The 25,938-nt window shown below is 41.4% G+C and overlaps 2 protein-coding genes across 4 annotated transcripts; one reads left to right on the top strand and one right to left on the bottom strand.

The window, feature by feature from the left end:
- Nucleotides 1-177: 177 nt before the first annotated feature.
- vps18 (VPS18 core subunit of CORVET and HOPS complexes) lies at nt 178-19,325 on the bottom strand. 2 transcript variants are annotated; one of them, XM_062045143.1, is made up of 10 exons: nt 19,132-19,325; nt 18,902-19,048; nt 18,687-18,828; nt 18,394-18,485; nt 5,944-6,194; nt 5,518-5,871; nt 3,953-5,218; nt 3,662-3,871; nt 1,025-1,261; nt 178-951 (listed from the first exon to the last, which is right to left on the bottom strand). In XM_062045143.1, exons 2-10 carry the CDS (start codon nt 19,002-19,004, stop codon nt 661-663), a joined length of 2,946 nt encoding a protein of 981 aa, XP_061901127.1. In that variant the 5' UTR covers nt 19,005-19,048; nt 19,132-19,325; the 3' UTR covers nt 178-660. The 2 variants fall into 2 exon arrangements, with proteins under 2 accessions (XP_061901127.1, XP_061901126.1); XM_062045142.1 differs by having other exon boundaries at nt 18,902-19,325.
- Nucleotides 18,678-22,188, top strand: rhov (ras homolog family member V). Of its 2 annotated transcripts, none has more exons than XM_062045146.1 (3): nt 18,678-19,729; nt 19,849-19,907; nt 20,597-22,188. In XM_062045146.1, the coding sequence occupies exons 1-3, from the start codon at nt 19,525-19,527 to the stop codon at nt 20,903-20,905; spliced, it is 573 nt and encodes a 190-aa protein (XP_061901130.1). In that variant the 5' UTR covers nt 18,678-19,524; the 3' UTR covers nt 20,906-22,188. The 2 variants fall into 2 exon arrangements, with proteins under 2 accessions (XP_061901130.1, XP_061901129.1); XM_062045145.1 differs by having other exon boundaries at nt 18,682-19,729; nt 20,593-22,188.
- Nucleotides 22,189-25,938: the final 3,750 nt, after the last annotated feature.

Genomic DNA, 25,938 nt, shown 5'->3' with positions numbered 1-25,938 from the left:
AGGAACTCCGTATGTGGGCATGTCAAGTACAAAGAAAACCATGTTTGGTGAGTGAAATAAATATACATGTATATAAATGTCATAAAAGTAAAAAAAAAACCGTCTATGACTTTGAGGAGCTATATTAGCTATTAGGGTTTTGAAACACCAAGTTACAATAATTAAAAATATGCAGCAGATCATAAAAATTGTTACAATTACTGTAGTTTATTCATCTGCATGGTTTGTTAGACACACATAGCAGGGGATGTTTGACCAAGGATATTTAAGTGCAGTTTTTGAGCACTAATTAAGGATGACACAATTTACGTTGCATTGTAACGCTTGTTCTAATGACTCACACACATTGAAGTGTTTTCAAACTTTTGAGATGTTCTGTAACTTTTTGAGCATTACATTTCATACTCTTGTATTGTTGCACACAATAAGAGCTTATGGGTTTTTCAGATGTTGCAATGGAGAAGTGCAAATACACTGAAACAAAAGAGGCTTCAATACTGGAAACAAACATGAGTACAGCTGCAAACAGCTAAGGCGGTGGTCAGTAGTGGTCATGGTCAGGCACTCAACAGTCAACAAGCAGGTTCATGTCAACATCCACGTCATTCAACTTGTCTCTTTTGGTATGTTGGATGTTAAAAAAGCAGAAGTTCTCTTCATTCACAGCCAGCTGGATTTCTCCTCCTCGAATTTCTGCGGGTCAATGAACGGCTTGTCGATGGACTTGATCATCAGCTCGCCGCAGTACGCACACTCTGACGCAATGATGTCGTCCATGTCGGACTTCATCTGTTCGCGGCTCGTGCTGCTCTTTCCCAGGCTGCAGGCATCGCCGTCCTCCTTGAGCGCTGGGCGGTTTCGGGACTTAGACGACTGCATGGAGGCGGAGAGCTTTATCTGCAGCTCCTCCAGGCGACTCTGCTTGTAGGCGGACAGGTGCGGGGTCACTTCCTGTGAAGAAGAGATGGTAACATGTAACAAATGTATCATCTGCATGAATAGGCAAAATATTGTGCAGCCTTACCTGCATGAGGCAGTCATAATGGAACATGTGACCACACAGGAACAAATAGAAGGGCCTGTTGAGCAGCGGAAAGTCGCACGTGGAACACTTATCTTGGGAATCCACCACACCGTACTTGTTCCTCATGTCCTGGATGTCTTCTCTGATGCGTTTAGCGCTCTCGGTTGCCTCCTCCATTTCCTGCTTCAGCTCTTCAATGTGCTTGTTGTACTCCTCCAGGGAGCTGCAGATCGCCTCCTGCAAGCCCAAAACAGACAATAATAATAAGCATGAGCATAGTTTGCGTTTACACTTCTGCTCAAGGGGACAATACTATTGAAAGTAAATCTAAAATGTACTTTGGCCTTTGTCAGGAACCTGTTTCAAAAGGTCTGAATAAAACCAGAGCTTTTTTCCACATTAGAAATCACGTAAATCCAATTCATCCATGTTTTATAGATAATAATTATAATTTTACTATGACTGTTAAAGTTAACAAGCTAATTCATGCAATAAATCACAAAATATTATTGCATTAATTATTTACTGTATAAACACATATTGATCGTGCAATTTATTTTAAGCACAACCGCACATGGCTACTTAAAAGCAGTTTGTTATATGGTCGGTGATCCGGTCAATGCATATGTCAGTGCTAAGATGAATGAGGATACTCCGACTGGTGTGTTAGCTGCAAAATACACCCAGACTGTAGTTTGGATAAAACTGTTATTGCAATGCATCACAATTAATGAAAATGCAAAAGTGTGATTCCATCCATCCATCCATCTTCTTCCGCTTATCCGAGGTCGGGTCGCGGGGGCAGCAGCTTAAGCAGGGAAGCCCAGACTTCCCTCTCCCCAGCCACTTCGTCCAGCTCCTCCCGGGGGATCCCGAGGCGTTCCCAGGCCAGCCGGGAGACATAGTCTTCCCAACGTGTCCTGGGTTTTCCCCGTGGCCTCCTACCGGTCGGACGTGCCCTAAACACCTCCCTAGGGAGGCGTTCGGGTGGCATCCTGACCAGATGCCCGAACCACCTCATCTGGCTCCTCTCGAATGTGAAATACATATCCATGAGTGAAATGTGTACATGAACATTTACTGTCATTTTTAAAGTGATGGTACCTTTTTGTGAAAATTTTAGTTTAAAAAGAAAATCATTAAAAAAAAGTTGGATATACGAAAACTGAGGTACCACTGTTATTTAGAGCAGTCAGTGTACAGCCTGAGTTACAACAACTCACGGTCTAATTCAATTTAGATTTTTGGGGTGACAATTCGATTTAGAATCATTTCTCGATTCGAATATAATATAATTCGAGTATAATATTTGGTACATAAAAATAAAATAGATCCTTTTCAAAACAGGTTACAGTTTTGAAAAGCTCCTCTTGGCCACTGATGTTTTGCATGCAGCGAGTAAGTGCGGAAATGGCCAAACAATATATTTAAAAAAATTATTTCTTGTAAGGTTTTAATTTATTTGGAATCGTGTTAAATAAGAATTGCGATTCGGATGTGAATCGATTTTTTACGTCACCAGTATTTACTATCCACTGAAAATGAGTCAACAGGCACACACATTATTGTGTAACTATCTGGCAACAAGTGGGTGACTATGTTTACACTGCAGGCCAAAGTGGCCCTGATCAGTTTTTTTTGTTAGTTTTTTTTAAATCAGATTTTTTCCAGCTGACTGTTTACACTACAAGTAAAATGTGATCTTTATCAAACTCCAATATAGACACACACGAGCCCCAATGTGGCCTCGCTGTCACATACATGCGCAGTTCGATTAAGTGAAAAGAACAGGAAGTTGTCCGGATTCCATAAATGAACAAGAGAGTCACTACTATTACTACAAAATAAAAGATGTTACTATAAATATGGTCGCCACACCTTAAAAATGTGTGTTTTCATGGGAAAAAAAGTTAAAGTAATGCGAAAATAAGTTAAAGTAATATATATATATATATATATATATATATATATATATATATATATATATATATATATATATATATAGATTCGCCCGCCGAAAAAAGATTTTGCTCACTGAAACCAAATTTGGGATGGCGTATCGACTTCCGCTGGTGGGCTGCGTCTTTCCCTGCACACACGAATGATGTAACTCGCTCAAAGGGGCCAGTAGCAAGATAATTGTGTCTTGCTTACAGTCAAGCATGGTGGTAGGAGCGTGCATGAGTGGTAAAATTCCCACATGTAACATGACATTGTGAAGCAGAAACTGTTTTTCCTCAATGAAGCGTACCTCCCCCAATATTGTCAGCACTTGTGCATGCTATCAGCACCATGCTTGACTGTAGACAAGACACAATTATCTTTCTAATTGTGTTGCCAGCTATCTACACAATGTTTTTCACCAATGAACCACAGTTCCCCAGTGCAGGTGGCACTCGTGCAGCCCCAGACTGTGATACTCCCAATACCATGCTTGATCGCAAGCGAAACAATTATCTTTCTACTCACTTGTGTTGCCACCTGTTAACACAATACCGACTGCGTGTTGACAATAAGTCTATACTGATACTATACAAGCTGTACACCACATTTCATTTCTATGGTCTTGTACTCAAGAAAGTCATGCTGGAATTTGAGGTGAGACAATTTATCTTTGCTTGCATCCGTGTTCCACACCTTGAAGTGGTCAATGGTGACAAAGTCGGGAAAGAAGGGCAGGATGTCTTCGATCTTGAGAAGGTTGCAGCTGGACAAACAGTTCATGGCTTTCTTCACATCCTTCTCCTCCTGCACCACATGGCGGGCTATCTTCAGCCAGAGCTTCTTTCTCAGCTCCTCGTCATCCTCGGGTAGGTCTGCACATGTCTTGGCCAAGTCCACGTCCACCTGTGGACGACACGCGATGTCATGTTGTGAAAATAGCGAAATATTACGTGTCGAAAAGTCACTAAGCTAATGTTTACTGACTTGCAAGGCAAGGTCCACCGCTTCCTCGTACAGTTCCATGATTCTGTAGACCAAAACACACGCGCGCAGATAGCCATGCTCAGCACAAAGCCTGAGAGCGTACTTCAGGTCGTAGTGGATCTCTGAAGCGTGTGTCCCCGCCTGCTCCAGGTACCGCAGCAGCGAGTCAGGCTTGTACTTGGCGTAGAGGGAGAGCAGGTAGTTATGGATGGCCTCCTCGGTCACCTTCAGCTCGTGCACGCAGAACTCCATGTAGCGGAGAGTTTCGTTGGTCTGCTGACTGCTGCTGCCCATCTGGCTGTAGTTCATCAGCGCCGGGATGAGCTTCTTGGGGTCTAGACGCTTTCCCATCTGAATCCAAGCATCCACCACTCTTTCTGGAATGTGCTGCATGAGCACCGGTGAGAACTTGTAGAAGAGCTTCTGGTCGCAGTGCTTGGAGAGAAGGTCCAGGGCTGCGTGGTAGTCGTCGTGCTGGCAGTAGTGCGATACCACTCTCTCGTAGTCCTGCATGACCACGGAGAAGTAGACCATGTCGTCTACATTGCCGTGGCTGGCAAGAAGGTCGTATATGATGCTGCGGTTGTTGAACAGGCAGTCCCTGTGCTTGGAGGTGTTCAGGAAGTGGCGGAACTCCTCACGTGTTTCCCGGAAGAGTACGCTGCTGCCGTCGTCCTCCAGCTGGCCCAGTCGGTTCAGGTAGAGCTCGGCGAGCCAGGTGACCAGCAGCGTGATCTGCGTCCTTTCGCTCTCCTTCAAATTGTTGAGTTTTTTCAGCAGGAACTCCTTCAAGGCATCCTCTTGCTTGGCCTCAATGAACTTGAGCGCTATCTCCTCAAAGTAGTTCTGCGTCAGGGCGTAACACTTGGCGCTCTCGAGATAGCGCTTGTTCTGGAAGCAGTGCTCGGCCTCCTTAGCCAACACCATGTCCATGCACTCAGGTCGCTCACGGCAGTACTCTTTGGCCAGGTCAAATTTATTCATGCTCATGTACATCTGCCATACGTCCCTGGACTCGCGCTGGATGTGGTACCGGAAGACGGCACGCTCGGTGTAGAGCCACACCAGACCGCCCACTGGATCCTTGATCATCCTCTTGAGGGTGCCAAACTTGTCCGGGAAAACGTCCTCGTGGACCACCTCCCCGTTCAACGTGCAGACGGCCTTAACTCGGTCGTGTAGCAGGAGCAAGAAGTGGAACTGGGTCAGGACGATGGAGATGGGCTTGTTGACACTCAGGTCGATGTCTGCGGTGTACTCCCACACCTGGTCGGTTGCCAAGGAGACAGCATGAGAGGAAATATCAGGTATAAGGAGTAAATACAGGAATGAGCACAATCAGTTTCAGGACACTGGTCTTTTTAGTTTCAAACAGAAAATAATGCAAATAGAAATAATCTTTTCCACACTATGACCACCACAAATAACTTTCCAGGTGCCTTTTTAATTACAAAACAAATTAAACTAGTCTCTCCAAGGTTTTGAGTGACTTTTGAAGCTAAGTTGTTTTTTCAAATTTAGAATTGCATAACATCAAACATTTCACCAAAGATTAATGGTGTTACCTGTACGTCGCTCAATAAGGAGTCCGGCCTGACATAGTCCAGCTGCCCGTAGAGAACTCCGTTACCCATCATCCAGGCAAAGGCTTTGGGGGAGGTGCGAAGCTTGGAGGTGTAGAAGGTGATCTCGCTGTAGCCCATGTTGATCGGGAATTCTTGGAAACTAGGCAACATGTCCTGGTTCTGCGTGAAGATGGAGCTGAAGCCATGCTGCTCCGATCCCTCAGGCACCTTGCCTACAAACTGGAACAAGCGCTTGCGGGTGGTGGCAATGATAAAGTACTTGTTCTCCAGACCACGCTCCACTTCCAGGCAGCAGACCGGCCCTGGCCTTCCGTCTTCCTCCAAGGAGTGGACCTGCCTCCCGGAAGGAAAGGTGTTATTTGTGCACTATTGTGTTGAAACCATGCATCCCAACCAGGCTCTGACCTGTCTGAGGTACTGGTCAGGGTTAGTGTTGAAGAGACTCCCCTCGGCCGCAGAGATCTCGGCCTCAAAGATGATGCCTTGGCGGGTGCCAACCAGGATGGGCCCTGTATTGGTCTCGTTGCCAAGCAGCTTGTTCCAGCCCACGCTCTCCACCAGGTGGCCCCGCCAGCGAGACAAACTGCGCACTTTTTGTGTGTTTCTGTTCAGGTACAGACACTCACTGGTGCTCATGCTGATCAGCAAGTGGGAGCCTGAAGAGAAACAACAGATTCCCATGTGGTAAAAATACTCTACTCCAATACAAATCTTTTTCCTTTTTTTTTTTTTTTACATGTATTTGATGTCTTTCCTAACTAAGAAAGACAATGCCTGAAATGAAGACATGGAACTTGAGCAGTTTATTTTTGATTACACATTAAAAAAAAGGTATTTCTTAGGATGTTTTGGGTGACCACATCTGCGTTCAGGTAGAGATGGGTACCAAATTCAGTACTTTATGGATATACTGAATTCCGTCAGTACTACATAGTACAAATTCTCGTAAAACCCTTCCTTTACACTGAGCACACACTGAGCGCATGTAAAGTGTCATTTAATGAATGACAAGAGCGCTTCATATTAAATTTTACCCCAAACATATTCCCTTCCCCTTCAATATAAAACCATTGTCCCCGTTGCCGCACAGCGTTAGTCCTGGGCTGGTAAAGGATCAAATCCCAGTCGGTGGTCCATCACGAAGATATGCACACATTATTTTTTAATTACATTACATTTGTAATTTTGACTTAAAAACAAAAGAGTATTTTCCATTCATTCATTTTAGTACAAAACATCCCGCAAATTAAATTCAAGCTTGTTACTTTTTGATGCGCGCTAGCTCAATGCTAATTCACATTTGATACAACATATACTGTACATTCTACTAATTAGCATTAGCAGTCTCACATGGGGATTTCAACACCTCTAAATTTGTTAATGAAAACTACAACTAAGATGCACGTTACATTTAAACAGCTGGTGTGTGACAAGTACAATACTTAGAGAAGAGTGTTTCCATAAAGTATTCCAAGCGCTTCACTTTTTCCACATTTTGTTATGTTACAGCTTTATTCGAAAATGGAATTAATTAATTTTTGTTTTTAAAATTCTACAAACAATACCCCATAATGACAATGTCATTTTTAAAAGAGATTTTTTTAAATGTATTAAAAATCACATGTATACAAGTATTCACAGCCTTTGCCATGAAGCTCAAAAGTGAGTTCAGGTCATCCGGTTTCAACTGATCATCCTTGATTGGTTCCTACAGATTAATCAGAGTCCACCTGTGGTAAATTTAGTTGCTCTGGGGATGTTTTTCAGTGACAGGACATGGGAGACTAGTCAGGATAGAGGGAAAGAGAAATGCATCAATAATGCACAGAGGCATCCTGGATGAAAACCTGCTACAGAGCACTCTTGAACTCAGACTAGTGCATAGGTTGGGGGTGGGCAATATGGCTGAAAACAGTATCACGATATACAGTATGTTTTTTATATTGATCGATATCGATAATTATTGATATTTCTGTAACTTCATTAAGCCTGCCAAAAAATACAGTAATACAATTTGCAACTTACCAAGGGTGCTATTTTTCAGTGGAGTAGGTGTCTGGTAGACAGGTGGTAAAATAATTGCAGTAAATTTGAAGGTAGTTGTAGTTTTGAGACACTAGATGGCAGTAGTGTATAAGCTATTGAACACTACACAGAGTAGTTTGGGAAACTGCTCATTAAACCGACACATTGGGAGTGTCAGGATGTTCCCGCACCGTCTGCATTAAAACCAACAAAACTAAAGACAAGTTTCTGTTATTGAGTTGATATATCAAGATATTACAGTTTATTTTCTCACTCCAACAATTCAATTAAAATCGATTATTGATGCATCTTTAAATTTATGTCTGCAGTTTAATGCAGTTTTACATTTCTTTTTGTTTCACTAAATAAGCGTTTATCACTTGCAATTTTTAAGAACAGCATTTTTGATAAGAAATTCCCATCACATTCATGGAAATGTGTTTAAATCTGGAACAAAAATGCCCTATAATAAAAGGAGCTGATCGAATTTCTTGGTGAGGTGGCTCGCTGCAGTCAGCCAAATTTTATAACGGTCTGCGTTACTTTATTTACATTAGATAAATAAATTATCGATTGACATTTACTAATCAATTTTATAATCGTCCATGTCCGAATTGCGGTGCATCTAAAAATCGATAATTTCCTCCACCTCTACTGTTACCTGATTGGCTGTTAGCGTAACACTTCCTGTTTCCTGTTGAGCTGGGTTCCCAAAGCGTGAGTGACTCAATGCAACGAATCTTGCTTCATAATTTCTGGTTTCTTCCGACCAAAAAATATACTGTAAGTATATATCAGATGTTTTATCAAACACATTTTATATTGATATCAATATTGTTTCATCGGCCCAACCCTATCCTTAGCACACAGTCGAGATATCAAAGGAATGACAACTCTGTAAATGTTCTTGAGTCATGTCAAGAGCACCAAACTTGAATCTGTTTAAACATCTCCGGAGAGAACTGAAAATGGCTGTGCATTGACACTTCCCATCCAACCTGATAGAGCTTGAGAGATGTTGCAAAGAAGAATTGGTGAAACGGCCCAAAGATAGGTGTGCCAAGCTTGTGGCAAAAGACTTAAGGCTGTAATTGCTGCCAAAGGTGCATCAACAATGTACTGAGCAAAGGCTGTGACTACTTATGTACATGTAATTTATTATTATAATTTTTTTAAATAAATCTGCAAAAAGCTCTACAACTTTCACATTGTCATTATGGGGAATTGTGTGCGGAATTTTGAGGACAAATATCAATTTATTACATTTTGGAATACGGCTGTAATATAACAAAATGTGGGAAAAGTGAAGCACTATGAATACTTTCCGGAAGCATTTTACAAGCACTTTGTAGGACTCAACAAAAGACAAGACTCAACTTAATGGCAAAGACTACTTATTGCCTATGGCAACACACCTAAGACAAAATGAATGGTAAGAAAACCAAAAATAACAACTGGACAACACAGTTATTACTGTTAAATGTTACATTAAAAAATATTAACATTTATTATGACATCAACACACAAATGTACTGAAAATTGGTATTGATATCGATTTACAGGTACCCATCCCTACTTTCAGGTCCCCTATTGGTTGTTGTTAGGGGACAGAGAAGCAGGGGAGCCTGATTAAATATTGAGACTTCTGCAAAAAGTTCCCAAATGCTCATCACACCTACTGTATGGTACGACGACCCCATACTTAAAAGTTGATGTAATACACAATATGTTGAAATATAATATTTAAAAACGTAAATACAGATAGGGCTGGGCAATATGGCAAAAAAGATCACAGTCATTTTTTTTCATATCATCCAATCTCGATTAATATCACTTTTTTTTAATTAAAGGCCAATTGTCCTGTGCTGGCTTATAGCGAGTACCAATGCATCCCTACTGTTTACTACTGCAGTATCTTGTAACAGACATTTCCGCCATGTCAGGCCTCGAATTTTAACTTTTTAAGGTCAAGGCAAGTGTTGCCTTAAAGGAGGGCTCATATTTTAGGGCACTAATTAAGATTATTAATATCAATATTGAAATCATGATTACTGATTGTTAAGTAAAGCAGTGTTGGGGGCATCTGGGGCCTAGCAGACACTCCGGAGTGTAAACTGTGCCAGAGGAGGGGCACTTTGGAGCACATCCTGAGCTGTTGCCCAAAGGCACTAGGGGAGGGGCGGTATCGCTGGCGCCACGACCAAGTTTTAAAAGCCCTGGCGGATTCTATCTGCGCAGCGATACAAAACAGCAAGTCCCAGGCCACCCCGAAGCAGTCAATCACCTTCATCAGAGCAGGACAGAAGGCAAGCCGCCAGCCCAACTTCTCAGGAGGGCTCCTGGCCACCGCTCGTGACTGGCAGCTCCATGTTGACCTGGGAAGGCAACTCAAGTTCCCGGCCAATATCGCTTCCACGTCACTCCGCCCAGACATGGTGTTAACATCGGAGTCAACCAAGCAAGTGGTGCTACTGGAGCTGACTGTTCCCTGGGAGGAGCGAATTGACGAAGCAAATGAGCGAAAGAGGGCCAAATACGCTGAGCTCACTGTAGAGTGTCGGAGTAACGGCTGGAGAGCCCGCTGTGAACCAGTCGAGATTGGGTGCAGAGGTTTTGCTGGTCACTCACTACAGCGTGTGTTCAGAATCCTTGGCATTAGAGGACTGCAGTCGAGAAAAGCCACCAAGAACATCCTAGAGGCCGCAGAAAAGGCCTCCCGGTGGCTGTGGATCCGTAGGGGGGATCCGTGGTGCGCTACTTGGACACAGGCCGGGGTCTGATCACCCCCGGCTGGGTCGCCCGGGCGAGGGTGTCTGATGATTAAAGACCCGAAACACCCTATGACCCCGGGTTTATCACTGATGACGTGTCCAAGCATCACTGTGAGGTGTATTCAAGTTCTGCTGGCTTATAGCGAGTACCAATGCATCCCTACTGTTTACTACTGCAGTATCTTGTAACAGACCATGTCAGGCCTCGAATTTTAACTTTTTAAGGTCAAGGCAAGTGTTGCCTTAAAGGAGGGCTCATATTTTAGGGCACTAATTAAGATTATTAATATCAATATTGAAATCATGATTACTGATTGTTAAGTAAAGCAGTGTTGGGGTGTGAACTTAATACCATCATATCATTTGTAATGTCTAATAAAAAGACTATAGATAAACGTTATACATATATTTATAGACAAATATTAGTTTATTTTTTATTTTTTAATAACATCAACTTGTCAGCTTTTTGTCATTACATGATGCCTTTATCTCTATTTTTACAATTTGATAGAGAGAGTTTAAAAAAAAAAATTAAGTTATGTACATCATGTAGATGATGTATCGGGACCAACCCATTATGAGTTTGACCAGAAATATGTTGTATAGGAATTAACTATACACATCCATCCATCCATTTTCTACCGCTTATTCCCTTCGGGGTCGCGGGGGGCGCTGGAGCCTATCTCAGCTACAATCGGGCGGAAGGCGGGGTACACCCTGGACAAGTCGCCACCTCATCGCAGGGCCAACACAGATAGACAGACAACATTCACACTCACATTCACACACTAGGGCCAATTTAGTGTTGCCAATCAACCTATCCCCAGGTGCATGTCTTTTGGAGGTGGGAGGAAGCCGGAGTACCCAGAGGGAACCCAGGCAGTCACAGGGAGGACATGCAAACTCCACACAGAAAGATCTCGAGGCCGGGATTGAACTCACGACTACTCAGGACCTTCGTATTGTGAGGCAGACGCACTAACCCCTCTTCCACCGTGCTGCCCTAACTATACACAATAACACATTAACAAAATGATGTCATGTGAATGATTTTTGAAGTGACACAAAAACACAATTAATGTAAACAAAACCTGGTGTTTACTTTTTGATATCAAAATAAAACACAAAGCAGTTTGGCTAATGAAGATGAAGTCTAATAAACAAGCTTTGTTCTTCTCCAACGCCTCCCTAGTGTTTCAGTACAACAGTTTGGCCAACAACAAAAAAACCCCGGAGTGATACCTCATACATCGAATAAACAATCTTCACCGCCTGCGTTCAATTCAATGAGATGACAAAATATTATAGCTAGTATTGATGTTATTTGAACACTGACACAGTTTGCAGTTCAATAAAGGAGGAGTGAACGTCCCAGTACACAAAGTAAAGACTTTATAAACAAGTTGTGACAACGTTCACGACACATCACCTGCTGAAAAACATCAAATAGTTTTCGCCTTCGCTGTATACTTTTAGTGTGGGGACAACGTGCCCAATATTGTCCACACCTGTCACCATCTTAACACAGCAGTGCACTCTTAAACGCACGACGGGAAGCGAGGGAAAATTATGTTAAACCAAGCGCTTGACTCCGTTTACTCCGAGGGGAAATCTCCGCAGCAAAGTCCATCCATCCTTTTTCTACCGCTTGTCCCTTTTGAGGTCGCGGGGGGTGCTGGAGCTTATCTCAGCTGTATTCGGGCAGTAGGCGGGGTACACCCACTTCGTGTTGCCGAAAATGCATTAATAAATGACGGTTTTCGGTCATTAAAAAACTAAACGGTATTACTAACCGTCGGGAATGATCACAAATTATCATTATACCGTTTACTGTTACACCCCTTGTCCATTAACAAGTAAAAAGTCAAGGGCGGTCACGGCATGTTCTTGCCGCAAATGTTGGTAAATTTTTTTGGGCATTACGGCAAATTAAGAGGGTAAAATTTGAGCACTGCCATGTTTGATGGAGGTAATATATGCTAACAGCTGACAACTGTTATTTTGTTCATATCTATATTTACTACAGTTTTGCTTCTTTTTCGGTATGTTTTGTGGGGTAAAGAGAAAAACTTTCTTTCCTCTCAAAGTTTTTTATTTTTTTAGCTCGTCATCACAAACTTCATTCTGCAGTAAAGAACATAATCAGTGGTGTACTCAATACTCTAGACTTGTATTTCAATTTAACGTTTACTAAACAACACTTTTAATTGTTTGTATTCTTTGATTACTTGTATACATCAGTACTTTTCACCAGTAGTTTGGCCAACGGAAAGCGGTGATCCAGAATGTGGAGAGTTTTTTTTTAACTCAAATACTGTAGCTTATATTTATGAAAGTACAGTGAAGTGACGTTTGAATTTGAGATACAGTAAAATAATGTGTACCAACAAATAAAATAAGTTTATTGATTACTGCAGGAATAAAATGTTTTTTTGTTTGCATAAACTCAATAATGATTTGAACAAAACTTGTCTGCATAGTTTTTTTAGTATTCGTTACATCAGAGGAGTTTAATCAGAGCAAACACATAAACAAAAAGTCTGATTCAAAAATATTTCGATATAAAAATGTTTCTTTCCCCGATTAAATTAGAGCTGAGATAGGCTCCAGCGCCCCCCGCGACCCCGAAGGGAATAAGCGGTAGAAAATGGATGGATGGATGGATGGATTATTCTTATAGTCGGGACCAATACAGTTGTTCAGTCGTAAAAACATTCTGTGCTTGCCAGCGAGTCCGCATTCAGGGCAGGATTACTGGTGAGCTGCAGCAGTCAGTGGGACTCAAGTCTGTCACTAAAGTTGCTGCTCCTTCTAAATGTTGTGTTTCATCTTCTATGTTAGTGTTGGCTATATTTCTTTATTTCATTCTTCTGGTCTGCACTTCCAGCTGTGTAACAGGGAAGACGCACAACGCTGATAGCATTATTAACATTGTGACGAGCCTGACTTTCGCGACGGTGGACAGGGACGGTCGAGCGCACACAGACAAAAACATATTCACACACGCACACATACACAAACTAGGGTTGTACGGTATACCGTTACTGTTATACTATCGTGGTACTAATGAATCAAAAACGGTACTATACTCTGTCTGAAAATGAATAGTTCCCCATTTTATTTTATTTTTTAACGGGTGAGACGGTGCATCGTCACGTCATGACATTGCTGGTTTTACGAGCAGAGGAGCATGTTCGGCAGCGCACAATCACGGGGTACTTACAATCAGACACAGTATGTAGACAGAAAAGGGTGAATGGTTGCATTTTGGCCTAAAAACTAAAGATGAAGGTGAAGTTATAACACTGAAATGCCTTCAGGAAGAGGTGCTTTAAGACTTGGCTAGCGAGCTAGCCGCTAAAGTCCATCCGCAGTCGGCAGTGTTTTAGCTACTTCTAAATCACTAATCCTCGTCTCCATGGCAACAAATAAAGTACGTTTCTTACAAGTATCATCGCTGCAGGACAAGGAATAGCTAAATATGCTTCACTACACACTGTAGGAGAATACGATAGCTAACCGCTACCAGCAAGCTAGCACCCCTGAATGTAAACAAATGCCATGGGTGGATCTACACCAAACATCCACTGTAATGATACTAAGTACAATAGTGTATCTAGTCGATACTACTATGATTACATCGATATGTTTTATCGTCACAAAATCAGTTTTCTTTTTTTTTTTAAATTTATATTATGTTTAAAAATTTAGGAAATACGTCCCTGGACACATGAAGTCTTTGAATATGACCAATGTATGATCCTGTAACTACTTGGTTACGGATCAATACCTAAATTTGTGGTATCATCCAAAACTAATGTAAAGTATACAAACAACAAAAGAATACGTGATTATTATATTTTAACAGAAGTGTACATAGAACAGGCTGAAACGGAAAATAACCAGATATTAACAGTAAATGAACAATTGGATTAATAATAAAATTTTACAGCTTGTCCCTCATAATTTTGACAAAATAGAATGAGAAATGGCACAATATGTTACTGCAAACGTCAGCAGACAAATTAGGAGCTTTTGTTTGCTTACTTACTACTAAAAGACAAGTTGTCTAGTATGTTCACTATTTTATTTAAAGGTGCCATATGTAATAATTTCATCCCAAGTCATCATTAAATGGCCCTCATATGTCAAAAGGCATTAATAAATCTTGTTATAGTTTTCATTTCGATGCCCCGTCCTCCACTGTTTGACCAGTTAAAAAGTCAGTAAGTGTGTCACATCCAGTTTGCCAGTTACGCACCGCTCTCTTCGTCGAGCTACTGTCACTGGTAAAGTTACTGAACATGTCAGACCTTAATAAATCTAAAAGGCCGACGTCGTTACGATTCTCAACTTAATCAGTACAAAGCCAGGAACAAAACGAAGATTTGTATCGGGGATGCCTTTGAAAGATGAAGACGATTGAAGGCAAAGAAGATATTTTTATCTGACGCCAAATTTGCTAATTTCCTCCTTGATAGGTAAGTCAGGCATTTACGTTTTCTTATTACTTGTAATAAATGGAAATTGACATTTCATATGTAAACTATATTGTCCAATACAGTCTACTACCTTGTCTAACAAAGCTAGTATGTTCGTGCAACAAATGCTTAGCCTGGTCAATGACACATCGACATACAGGCTAACAGGGGACATATATGCCCGACGAAAATATTGCTGCGTAACTTTACAAATACATTTGGCTAATCGAGGATTATACCAAGCATCGTTGCTTCTCTACTCTTTACTACTACAGTATCTCTATAACAAACATTTCCCCCATGTTTGATCGGGGTAATATATGCCAACAGCTGATCACCATGATCGAACTGAAATTAATCACAATCATATAATGGCCCAGCCCAACATACAGGAATAAAAATAGTATGTAGAATTTATAAGTTGACTTGTGACGTAAGTTATACCTTTAAGATATACATTTTCCCATCACACTTTATGTAAATAAACTACAAAAAGAATACTGGGCCCACACTCAAAATAAATACAGTATTGTAACAAAGACACAGAATTACGACAATAAAGTCATAGTTATTAAAAAATGTTTAAAAAATTAAGCTGCGTGAAAGTGATTTGCTCGATGACACAACAGCAGTGACGAGGATGCAGGTCAAGCTGGATTCGTACCAGGAACCTCAAGTTTCTTGATGACTATTCTACCATCTGAGCCACGTTGCCCCAATGGCAAGCAGAGAAGAACTATCCATCAGGTGGTCTCGACCCGCCTATTTGGTCCAGTGCCGTTGGTGCCGTTGACTAGCGCATCATATTTGCAGACCCAATGAACTTAAGTCCGTTTTAACCAGACCAAATATGACAATTGTGAACGCATGCTTTTTTTAAAAATTCTGTTACAAAACAAAACATTTTTCTGATCCAAACACTGTATACATAAGCTCGCTGCTAGCAGAGAAGGGGCTCCCGGGCAATCACAAGGAAACTGACAGAGCCAAGGCCATGTCTACACTAAGTCGTTTAACCCCTTAAACCAGGGGTGGGCAATTAATTTTCACCGGGGGCCGCATAAGCAACCCGAGCACTGCTGGAGGGCCACACGACAATATTTCAATTAAATTTTGCTCAATATTATTTTTGATATACCGTAAGATAAATAATAATGATGATAATAATATTATAATAATATAATAATAATAATAATAATAATTAATAATAATAATAATAATTTAATTTAACCTAACTTAACTTTATACAAAAGCAGATTGCTTTTGATGGTCACTTTATCCTGCGTTATCCAACATTTTTCCCCACCAGATTTGGACAACCATCTGTTGTTAAAAATAGTTTTTAATCATATTTATTTTATATTGTTTTTTATATTGGTTTTATATGTAATTGTTTTTTCTTTTTATTCAGTCATTGGTGGAGCTAAGGATAATATTTGGATATTGTTTGTAATATTGTTGTGCAGCACTTTGGAAACATTTTGTTGTTTAAATGTGCTATATAAATAAAGTGGATTGGATTGCCACACCTGCCAGCTTGTCCCAACACGCATTTACCTCTGTGAACAAGTCATTACCTGTGGTTGTCTCTTTAATTGACTGCATCAGAGCTCTCATCCAAAGTTAGCGAAAAACAGTCCATGTCTCCGGGCATTATCAGCGCAACGAAGTCCAATAAGCACTCCTTAATAAACTCTCTGTCAGAAAACGCCTTACTTTTTCTGGCGCTTTTGTGAGAAATGACGAAACTTGTCCTGACGGCTGCATCTCTGGGGGTGTGAAATATGGCACAAAGTCCTTGTTGGGTTTGCAGTTTTACCATCAACGCATCAGCCTCCCTTGTGCGCGCTTCATCAGACACATTCCGGTATTTTCCCTCGTGTTTCTTCGTGTAGTGGCGATTAAAATGATATTTAAACACAGCAACCTGTGTACCACACATTAAGCACACGGCTTTACCATTAATTTATGTAAAGAAATACTTGGCAGTCCATGTCTTGTTGGAAACACGCCAATCCTCATCAACTTTTCTTTTTTTAGCATCTCATCACTTGTCTCTATGCACCTTCACTCACAGGTTCCCCCCGGACATACGGCATAAATAACACATTTCAAAATAAAAGCAGCACAGTTGTATTGCGCGCACGACATAGATGTTTTTTAAACTTTATTTTGTAATTTGTAATTGCGCCGTTCAATTCACTCACAATCGCACACGCGCATACGTCCACACGGAAGTAATACAAATAACGCTTTTTGCACACTCGACATAGATACTTTTTGAAATTTATTTTGTAATTTATGATTGGCCTCACGCGGGCCGGACAGGGATGCGCAAAGGGCCGGATGCGGCCCGCGGGCCGTACAATGCCCAGGTCTGCCTTAAACGAATAATTATTTAGCCTAAGCCGTTTCAGCCACACTAAACCAGCGTTTAAGGTCCCCTTCCTCGGACAAATGTTTACACGGCTAAGTGCGCCGTGTATTTCTTGAATCTCCAGCACTTAGCTTTGTATGGACTCATTGATCGTTTACAAACTGAGTTCGGAGAGGAAGTGATGCCAAAATGGCCACGCCCCACACAGGAGTGACGTCAGAAAGAATACGCCACAGCCAGCTTCATAATGAAGCGGTTTCGTAACTCGGAGCTAACCACTGGAAGTATGAAGACGAGTCATCCAGACATGCCCGTGTTTCTCCTTCTTCTACATGTACAGACGCTTGTGGAAATCACACATGAATACCTTAAGAGAAAGCGATTGCATGATGAGAACTTTCCAATGTCCGGGTCAGCTGTGATTCTACTTAGCGAAAAACTTTGTCCATTTGTCGAAGGAGAGTCAACGAGAATGTGAGCTCCCGTGGATATGATAAAGGTAGCGTGTGCTTTGTATTACCTGGCCGTCAAGGGAAAACTATGGAAAACAGCAAATGCATTTGGACTGGCAAAGCAGACTGTATCAGTTACTGTCCGCCATGTATGTCGTGGACTCAACGTCTAGGTCCAGAGTATATAAAGTCACCAAAAAGGAATGGACAATGAAGATGAAGGCAAAAGAGTGAGGAGTGTCCTGACCAGATATCTAGATCCCTAGTTTGATTGATGTAAAATGTTCTTTATCACATTGTTTACATGTCTAATAAAGATTTGATTAGGATGGTTCAGGTGTGATTCACTATAATAGGGCCCCACAGCACACTGGATTCCAGTTAATTAAAATACCACAACACTGGATATTGTTCAGATAAGTTAAATTTAAGAACTTGCACACAAAGCAACACTGGAGATGACTATGATGTGTGTATTTTCCGCACATGCATACTAGGTCGCGTTGCGCCGGCAGACAGAGGGGTGCGGGGGTCTTAAACGGTGGCATTGTTGTGTGTGGACACGGATAAGGTTAGGTGTGATTTACCCTGGATAACCTCATCCTTAGTGTGAACGGGGCTGATTGGCCCAGCAGAAATAGGTGCGGGTTCTCCTCGTTAAAGCAACAGGCGAATAAACATGCACATAAAAAGTATGCATATCTCCGCAGGCCCTATATTGAAGACCTCTGCTTTGGTCTTTTTCTTACCTGTGGGATCCAGGAACAGCTTGTGTACTTTGCTGTCATCTTTCCTTCCCAGTTCAATCTGATTGGGTTGATCTGGTTTAGCCAAGTCAATCCTGGAAAAGAGGCAAACATTTATTTCTGTTTTTTTTTTATCTCCAACAACAACCTCTTTGAAAAGCTCCAATAAACATTAACCCTGTCGACAAGGACTACTAATCACAAGCTTGCCATTGATCTGCCATCTAAGCCCATCACAAAGTTGTCTACTAGCTGACCATTCCAGTGAGTGGCTTGTTTATGATTGTGTTATTTACCTCAGCAGGGTATCTTTTCCCAGGCTCATGCATAGCTGATTGTTGCAGACTGCCAGGTGATTTATCTTCTCGGGTGGAGTAAAATCGATCCTCTGCTTGTTGAAAATAGGCTTTTCCTCCTCTAGTCTTACATTGACAAAGCCTGATGGACGAGCAGTACAACGTGTTCCTTATAATCCTCACAAATATTATTCTATGGAGAAACTGGTGCTTACCTGAGTGTGTTATACCGATGTTAGCAGACGAGAGGCGGCTGTGCTGCTGCGCACTTTGCCTGGTGTTTTGTGAATCCTCGTACTCGTCCAGGATTGAAGCCATACTTAAAATCGAACTGGCGTCCCCTTATCCTTAAAGCAAAAAGGCTAAAACGACATGAATGAGCAGCTAGCTTCCTAGCTAGCCAGCCGGCCGCCTAGCTAGCAGCGCATTCACTAAAATGACTTACCGACCCGCTTAATCCAGCCAAAGTGCACGTTTAGTATATTTTAAACATGGACGATCTGTATAGAATTAAAGTATTACATTGTAAACATCCAATAAAGGTTAACTTCCGAGTAGCAGTGTGGATTCTGTGGATGATGAGTCAGGTGACAGGGGGGGGTCATGTGATCGTAGTTGATGTAATGCTCTTTTCTGACACCAGATGCCGCTGTTAATGAAGCGAGCAGAGCCGCTGTCCAGTGGGCGTGGCTATGCAAACAAACAACCTGTCTGAGTGGAAAGTTCAATAAAAAGAAGAACGCATCCCTCCTGTAACAGTGTAAATGCAACACACCGGATGGTACCGACCGCAGGGGTTGACTGAGTCCGCTATCAAACGCTCCTTGTACGGCCCGACATGCCACCGCATATGGAGTACTTCTACCACGAGTCCCGCGTCCCCTCCGCTTGCGGGCTAACCCGGGAGGACGAGCTGGAACCTGGCGTCATCAGCTGCATGCTGGTCGGGGACGGAGCCGTGGGCAAGACCAGCATGATCGTCAGCTACACTTCCAACGGCTACCCGGTGGACTACCGGCAGACTGGCTTTGACGTCTTTTCTGGTAAGAGACATTTGTTCAACGTTTGTTTGTATAATGCGATCAACTTACACTAATATACAATGTTTAATTATTAACTCATATTTGGTATATTAATCTAAGTCACGACCGGTTCCCAACAGGTCAGGTCCAAGTTGATGGGACCCCAGTCCGAGTTCAGCTTGTGGACACAGCAGGACAGGTAGGACCGACAGAAATGTATTTTAGCCCATTTATTATCATTATTTCAAGTCTTTCACAACTCATTTATTTTTACAAATTACACATTTTATTCTCATTACATAATTTTTTTTAGAATTATTTTACAGCATTTTCAAGTATTCTAATCATGTACTGTATAATCATTACCTTTGTTTTTGATAAATGTATGTTTTATCACAAAATTGAATCTTTCTTTGTATAACCTTACAACTTTTTTCCTGTAAAATGAAGGTGTTTTTTTCTTGTAAAATTACAAATGATTTAGAAAAAAAATGACTTTTTCCTGTAATATTCTAATTTCAATTACATACAATTATTACTAAACAATTACGCATTACATAGGAATGAAAGTAATTATACTACTAAAGTCTTTTTTCCATAAATTTCCCTTTCTATCTCGACAATCTTGTGCTTCCATGCTGCTTTTTGTAACAATGTCCCTCATTGTGTCACTAACAATGAGCTCTGCTGTCAGTCAACTGTATTTATAAAGCACTCATTCACAACAAAGGGTGTTTTTTTTATATATGGAGCAGATTTAAGACCACAAACAGGAAAAAACAAAACTAACACGGCCAAAGAGTTTTGCACAATAAATGCATATTTGGGTGCTTGATGTGTTGATTGACTCATCCTATAGTTGACTCATGATTCTTTCCATTTAGGAAGAGTTTGACGAGTTTAGGTCGCTGTCCTACTCCCACACGGATGTCTTCCTCCTGTGCTTCAGCATGGTCAACCCCACCTCCTTCCACAACATCACCAAGAAATGGGTCCCCAACATCCGCGCCTACAACCCCACCTCGCCCATTATACTCGTCGGCACGCAGTCAGACCTCCTTCTGGACGTCAACATCCTCATCAACCTGGACCGCTCCAACGTCAAGCCTGTCCCCAGCGCTCGGGCGCAGAACATGGCGGAGAAGATCCGGGCTGCCGACTACATTGAATGCTCGTCGCTCACGCAGAAGAACCTGAAGGAGGCGTTCGATGCGGCCATCTTTGCCGCCATAAAGAACAAGGGCCGGCAGGCCAAAAAGAGGCGCTCGTCGGACAGGCGGACTAAAACCTTTTCCAGGTGCAGCTGGAAAAAGTTCTTCTGCTTTGTCTGAGCGTCAATTCTCCGGGCTGTGGACCAAACCTTTTTAATTTATTCACAGCTTGTGGAAGTTTCTCTCAAACGGAGAAGACTTGACAGAATGGGGAGAATGCTCTGGAGCTTCTGATTTACGCATAGTTTGTTGCCAGGCTTGTACCATATCAGGACAGCTTTGTTGAAAACATGCAAAACCATGTCAGTTTTGCATGTCTGTGTGGCAAAACACAGGGCTTTGAACTTAGGTTTCATTACACGAAGCGTTCAGAGCACTCTCCTTGTTTTCGCCTATTTATAATGTCTGGTTGCTGTGCAAGGTTTCACATTCTTACCGACTGGTTCCAGTGCCTCGCGGTAATTAACTCACAGGGACTTTTTGTATTGTTACAAAAGGCATGTGTGTGTGTGTGTGTGTGTGTGTGTGTAGCTTTTGTCGTACAAGAAGAAAAATAACCTTTTGTTTTGGTTTTCAACTTCCTGGCAATCATTAACCAGGAACGTCCAGTATGTAGCATTTAATAGACTTTGTTTTGAGTGTCCAGTTTGTCTTTCAACATCAAAACCAGCGTCTGCAGGCAACTATAGTTCTAAGAAGAAGATGAATTGCATCCTTCAGGTTGGGAGACTCAGGGTGGATTTAGGATGCACCGGAGGGAAGTGCCCCGGTGTCTCCAGTTACAATTGGATGAGATGACAGGATATTGAGAAATCTGGTCCTCCTTACCAACCCAGATGGACTAAACCACTAAATCTCAGACAACCAAAGAGCAGCGTCAAACTTCTGTGTTTAAGGCTCTACGGCCCCACAAAGATGTGAAAGGACAGAGAAAGACTGCGTAAACTAACTCAGGCAGACCCCACGCTACAAAAATGACTGTAAAAACAGCACTATAAATTTAATGTGGCTCCAATGAAGTTGCAAGCTTTTTTGAGGACAGCGTCATTTGCTGGGTATGGTGCGACACGGTCTCAATGCAAAGATTGTGGGGTATCTGTGCAAAAAAAAAGTTATATTTTGTATCGATATGTGTATAATTGAGCAAAACTTGATTATGCTTCTCGTGGAAGCGGAATGGACCATGTTTGTTTTCAAACACCACTTGTCTGTTATTGTGAAGCCCGTGTGTTTTCTTTACATGTCAGAGTGATTGACGCAAATAAATGAAGTGCAAATTACCTCCCCTGTGTGATGTATATTTTTAGACCGTACAATTCACAGTCATGTGATAGAAGAAGCTACTTTACATTCTAGGGGGACTTTTCTTCTTCTTGTTTTGGACCCCAGGAACTAAGGCGGCGAGTCCTGCCCCCTGCAGGGAGCTGGGATGATCCCCGACACCCCAACAGGCATCTTCCCCCCACCCTCTCCAGTTCAAGCATATGATAATTAACCCATGGCCTCCAGTCGGGCCTCTGGAAGGGGAGGGTCAAGCTTTCACACTGGGATTGCTTTTTGTGTGGGATTGTGTGACTTTTAAAAAAAATAAGAAAATGAGTTTAAGAAGCTGATTGATAATCCACAGAAACAAAGTGTTGGAGTCGCTGACATGAGGCTGAATTGTCCACAGAAGACCCATTTAAAATAATAAAAAGTCAGTTCATTCAAACTAATAACCCTACAAACTGTCAAGACAATGTTTCAAGTAACTGTCAAGTGTGAAAATAAGTGTAAAATAAAGTAAAACTACTCATTTTTTATTGCTTGTATTTAGAGCTGTCAAAATTAACTACAAAAAGATTGCAATAATCATGTTAATACTTAGAGCAATCATGCTGCAGAGACGGTGTGGCGCGGTTAGGAGAGTGGCCGTGCCAGCAACCTGATGGTTCATGGTTCGATCCCCACCTTCTATCAACCTCGTCACGTCCATTGTGTCCTTGAGCAAGACACTTCACCCTTGCTCCTGATGGGTCGTGGTTAGGGCCTTGCATGACAGCTCCCGCCGTCAGTGTGTGAATGGGTGAATGTGGAAATAGTGTCAAAGCGCTTTGAGTAACTTGAAGGTAGAAAAGCACTATACAAGTATAACCCATTTATGCAATATATTATCACCGTACAAGCTCTTCTACCTTAACCGTTAGACGGTCAGTGATCAGATCAATGCATATGTCCGCGCAAAAATGAGCGAGAAGACTCCGACTGGTGTGCTCGCTGGCAAATTTCCCTCCAAAATCCAGCCTGTGAGAACTTTAGATACAACTGTTGGCAAGTTTTGTGCAAATAAGTGACATGCATTCAAGTTAAACGTTTGAAAACGTTCATGGGTGACACTCTGACAGTGAAATTGCATTTGTGGACAAATATTCTGGTCTTCTCTTAAGCAAATTTCAATTATGTGGTAAACGATGATTCATTCATCCGAATTCCAAATTGTGATTAATCTTATTTAAAAAATATATCATTCGACAGCCCTACTTATATTGTAGTCAGAGCCTTTCCTGAAATGACAACAATCTACAAAACGTTTATTAGCTTTACAGGTAATGTTTTAATGAGTATTTAAATGTAAATCTTTAACTGTCTTGCAAGTGTACAAATATGTTTACCACTGTAAAACAAATCTTTAATAGAGCAAAAGTATTCATTATTATACTCCACTTAAAACAAGACCTTTCCCTGTTTCTCTTTTCCCAAGATTACTATAGAGAAAAAAAGCCTTTAACAGATCCATAAAAAAATTAAGTGAATTACTCCAAAATAAGAATAAAGTATAGCAAAAACAATCACCGGTTGAAGGCGTGTAATAGAAAGGGAACAGGAAGGTGTTTGACGAGCAACACTGCCACCGAGTGTAATTTTACAGGAGCCTTTTTTGTTGCTTAGCTAGTTCCATTTCCCGTTCTATGGTTATCATCACCCCGCTAAAAAAAGAACTCACCAACAGGCTACAGAAAAAGCAAATCTTTGCTGCTGAATCTTGCATGATGATCGTTTGACTTTTGAGGCTAATTTTTGTTGATTGCAATTCTTTTGAATGGTGAATGTTTTCTATCTATCTGTGTTGGCCCTGTGATGAGGTGGCGACTTGTCCAGGGTGTACCCCGCCTTCCGCCCGAATGCAGCTGAGATAGTCTCCAGCACCCCCCGCGACCTCGAAAGGGACAAGTGGTAGAAAATGGATTGATAGATGGGTTCCCATACTTTGACTAAAATGCAATGTAATGTAAAGTAAACATAATTTAATATGCATCCCAGGTCAGTAGTTGGCAATGTAAAAAATACTATACAATGTTGTTTTTTATGCAAAATATAAATTATTTGCATAAATAAATACATAACAATACAACAAGCACATACACTATAATTGTGTATATTTAGGGCTGTCAAAGTTAACATGTTAACACTTGTGATTAATCACAAAACATTATTGCATTAATTGTGTATAAACCCAGATTAATCGTGCAATTTATTTTGAGCGCACAAGCTCCTATAAAGTCAGTGATCAGGTTCATGCATACGTCAGTGCAAAGATGAGTGAGGTGACCCCGACTGATGTGTTTGCTGGTAAATTCTACTTCAAAATTAACCTGTATGGGACTTTATGTAAAATTGTTACCAGGTTTTGAACAAATAACTGACGTGCATTCAAGTAAAAAAAATCCTGTATGGCATTCTGACAATAAAATTGCATTTCTGTCCAAATATTAGGGTCTTTTTTAAAGTTAATTTAAATTATGCGTGCATATAATTTGCTGCAATTAATCACAATCCAAAAGTGTGATTAATCTGATTGAAAAATGTAATCATTTGACAGCACAAGCATATTGTTTATATACATATGTAGTGCATTCCTACACTGAACTTTTTCCAAGCTCAACATTGCTGTTACCATGGAAACTAGTTGCCCCCAACAAACAAAGCAAAGACGAGGCAATAATGAAACCCTTGGACCTGACATCTGTCCTGAAGGCAGGAAAACCAAGAAGATTACATCAGCGATCTGGTAGCCATTAGAGCCAAGCATCCATCATAGAGTCAGCTCCCGTCTTTGAACGAGCGCAGTAAGAGCGTGAAGACAGGTGAAAGGTCAAAGAGAAGCGCTGCTCTCATCCAGTGAACCCACACTGAACTTTACCAAGCAAATGTTTCTTTGTGAAGTGAACTATATTTATATAGGGCTTTTTCTCTCTTGACTCGCTTTACCCATTATTTACATTTAAGTTACATTTACACCAGTGGGGGTGGCACTGCGATCAAGGTGAGTGAAATGTCTTACCCATGGACACAACGGCAATAATTAGGATGGCGGAAGTGGAATTCGAACTAAGGACCCTCAAGTTTCTGGTCGGCCGCTCTACCATCTGAAATGCAGTGTTGGGCAGTAACTTGTTACATCAAATCAAATCAAATCAACTTTATTTATAAAGCACATTTAAAATTTACCACAGGGTTAGCCAAAATGCTGTACAATGGGCAGGTTAAAAGATAATACGAGTACCGAGCAAACACAACACAACACAAACAGAACACGATAAAAAATAAATACATAAAATAAAATAAATAAAACATAAAAACAGGTTCACAGCAGGTGTATTATGGGACGCCATTGCAGGATGGATATCACTCAGTGTTAAAAGCCATGGAATAAAAGTATGTTTTTAAGAGAGATTTAAAAACAGGAAGAGAGGAGGCTTGTCTAACACTCAGAGGTAGGTCGTTCCAGAGCTTGGGAGCAGCAGCGGCGAAAGCTCTGTCACCTCTAAGCTTCAGCCTTGTGTCAGGGACCGTTAGTAGCAGCTGATCGGCTGATCTTAGGGATCGGGTGGGGCAGTAAGACTGAAGAAGGTCGGAGAGATATGTTGGCGCGAGGTTGTTTAGACATTTAAAAACAAATTGAAGGAGTTTAAAGTTGATTCGGTAACGCACATGTAGCGAAGCTACGTAACTACATTTCCCAGTAGCTTGGCAGTAACT

The sequence above is a fragment of the Entelurus aequoreus genome, linkage group LG04 (genome assembly GCF_033978785.1).
Source record: "Entelurus aequoreus isolate RoL-2023_Sb linkage group LG04, RoL_Eaeq_v1.1, whole genome shotgun sequence".
Classification (NCBI taxonomy): Eukaryota; Metazoa; Chordata; class Actinopteri; order Syngnathiformes; family Syngnathidae; genus Entelurus; species Entelurus aequoreus.
This window is presented reverse-complemented; position numbering and strand designations above follow the sequence as displayed.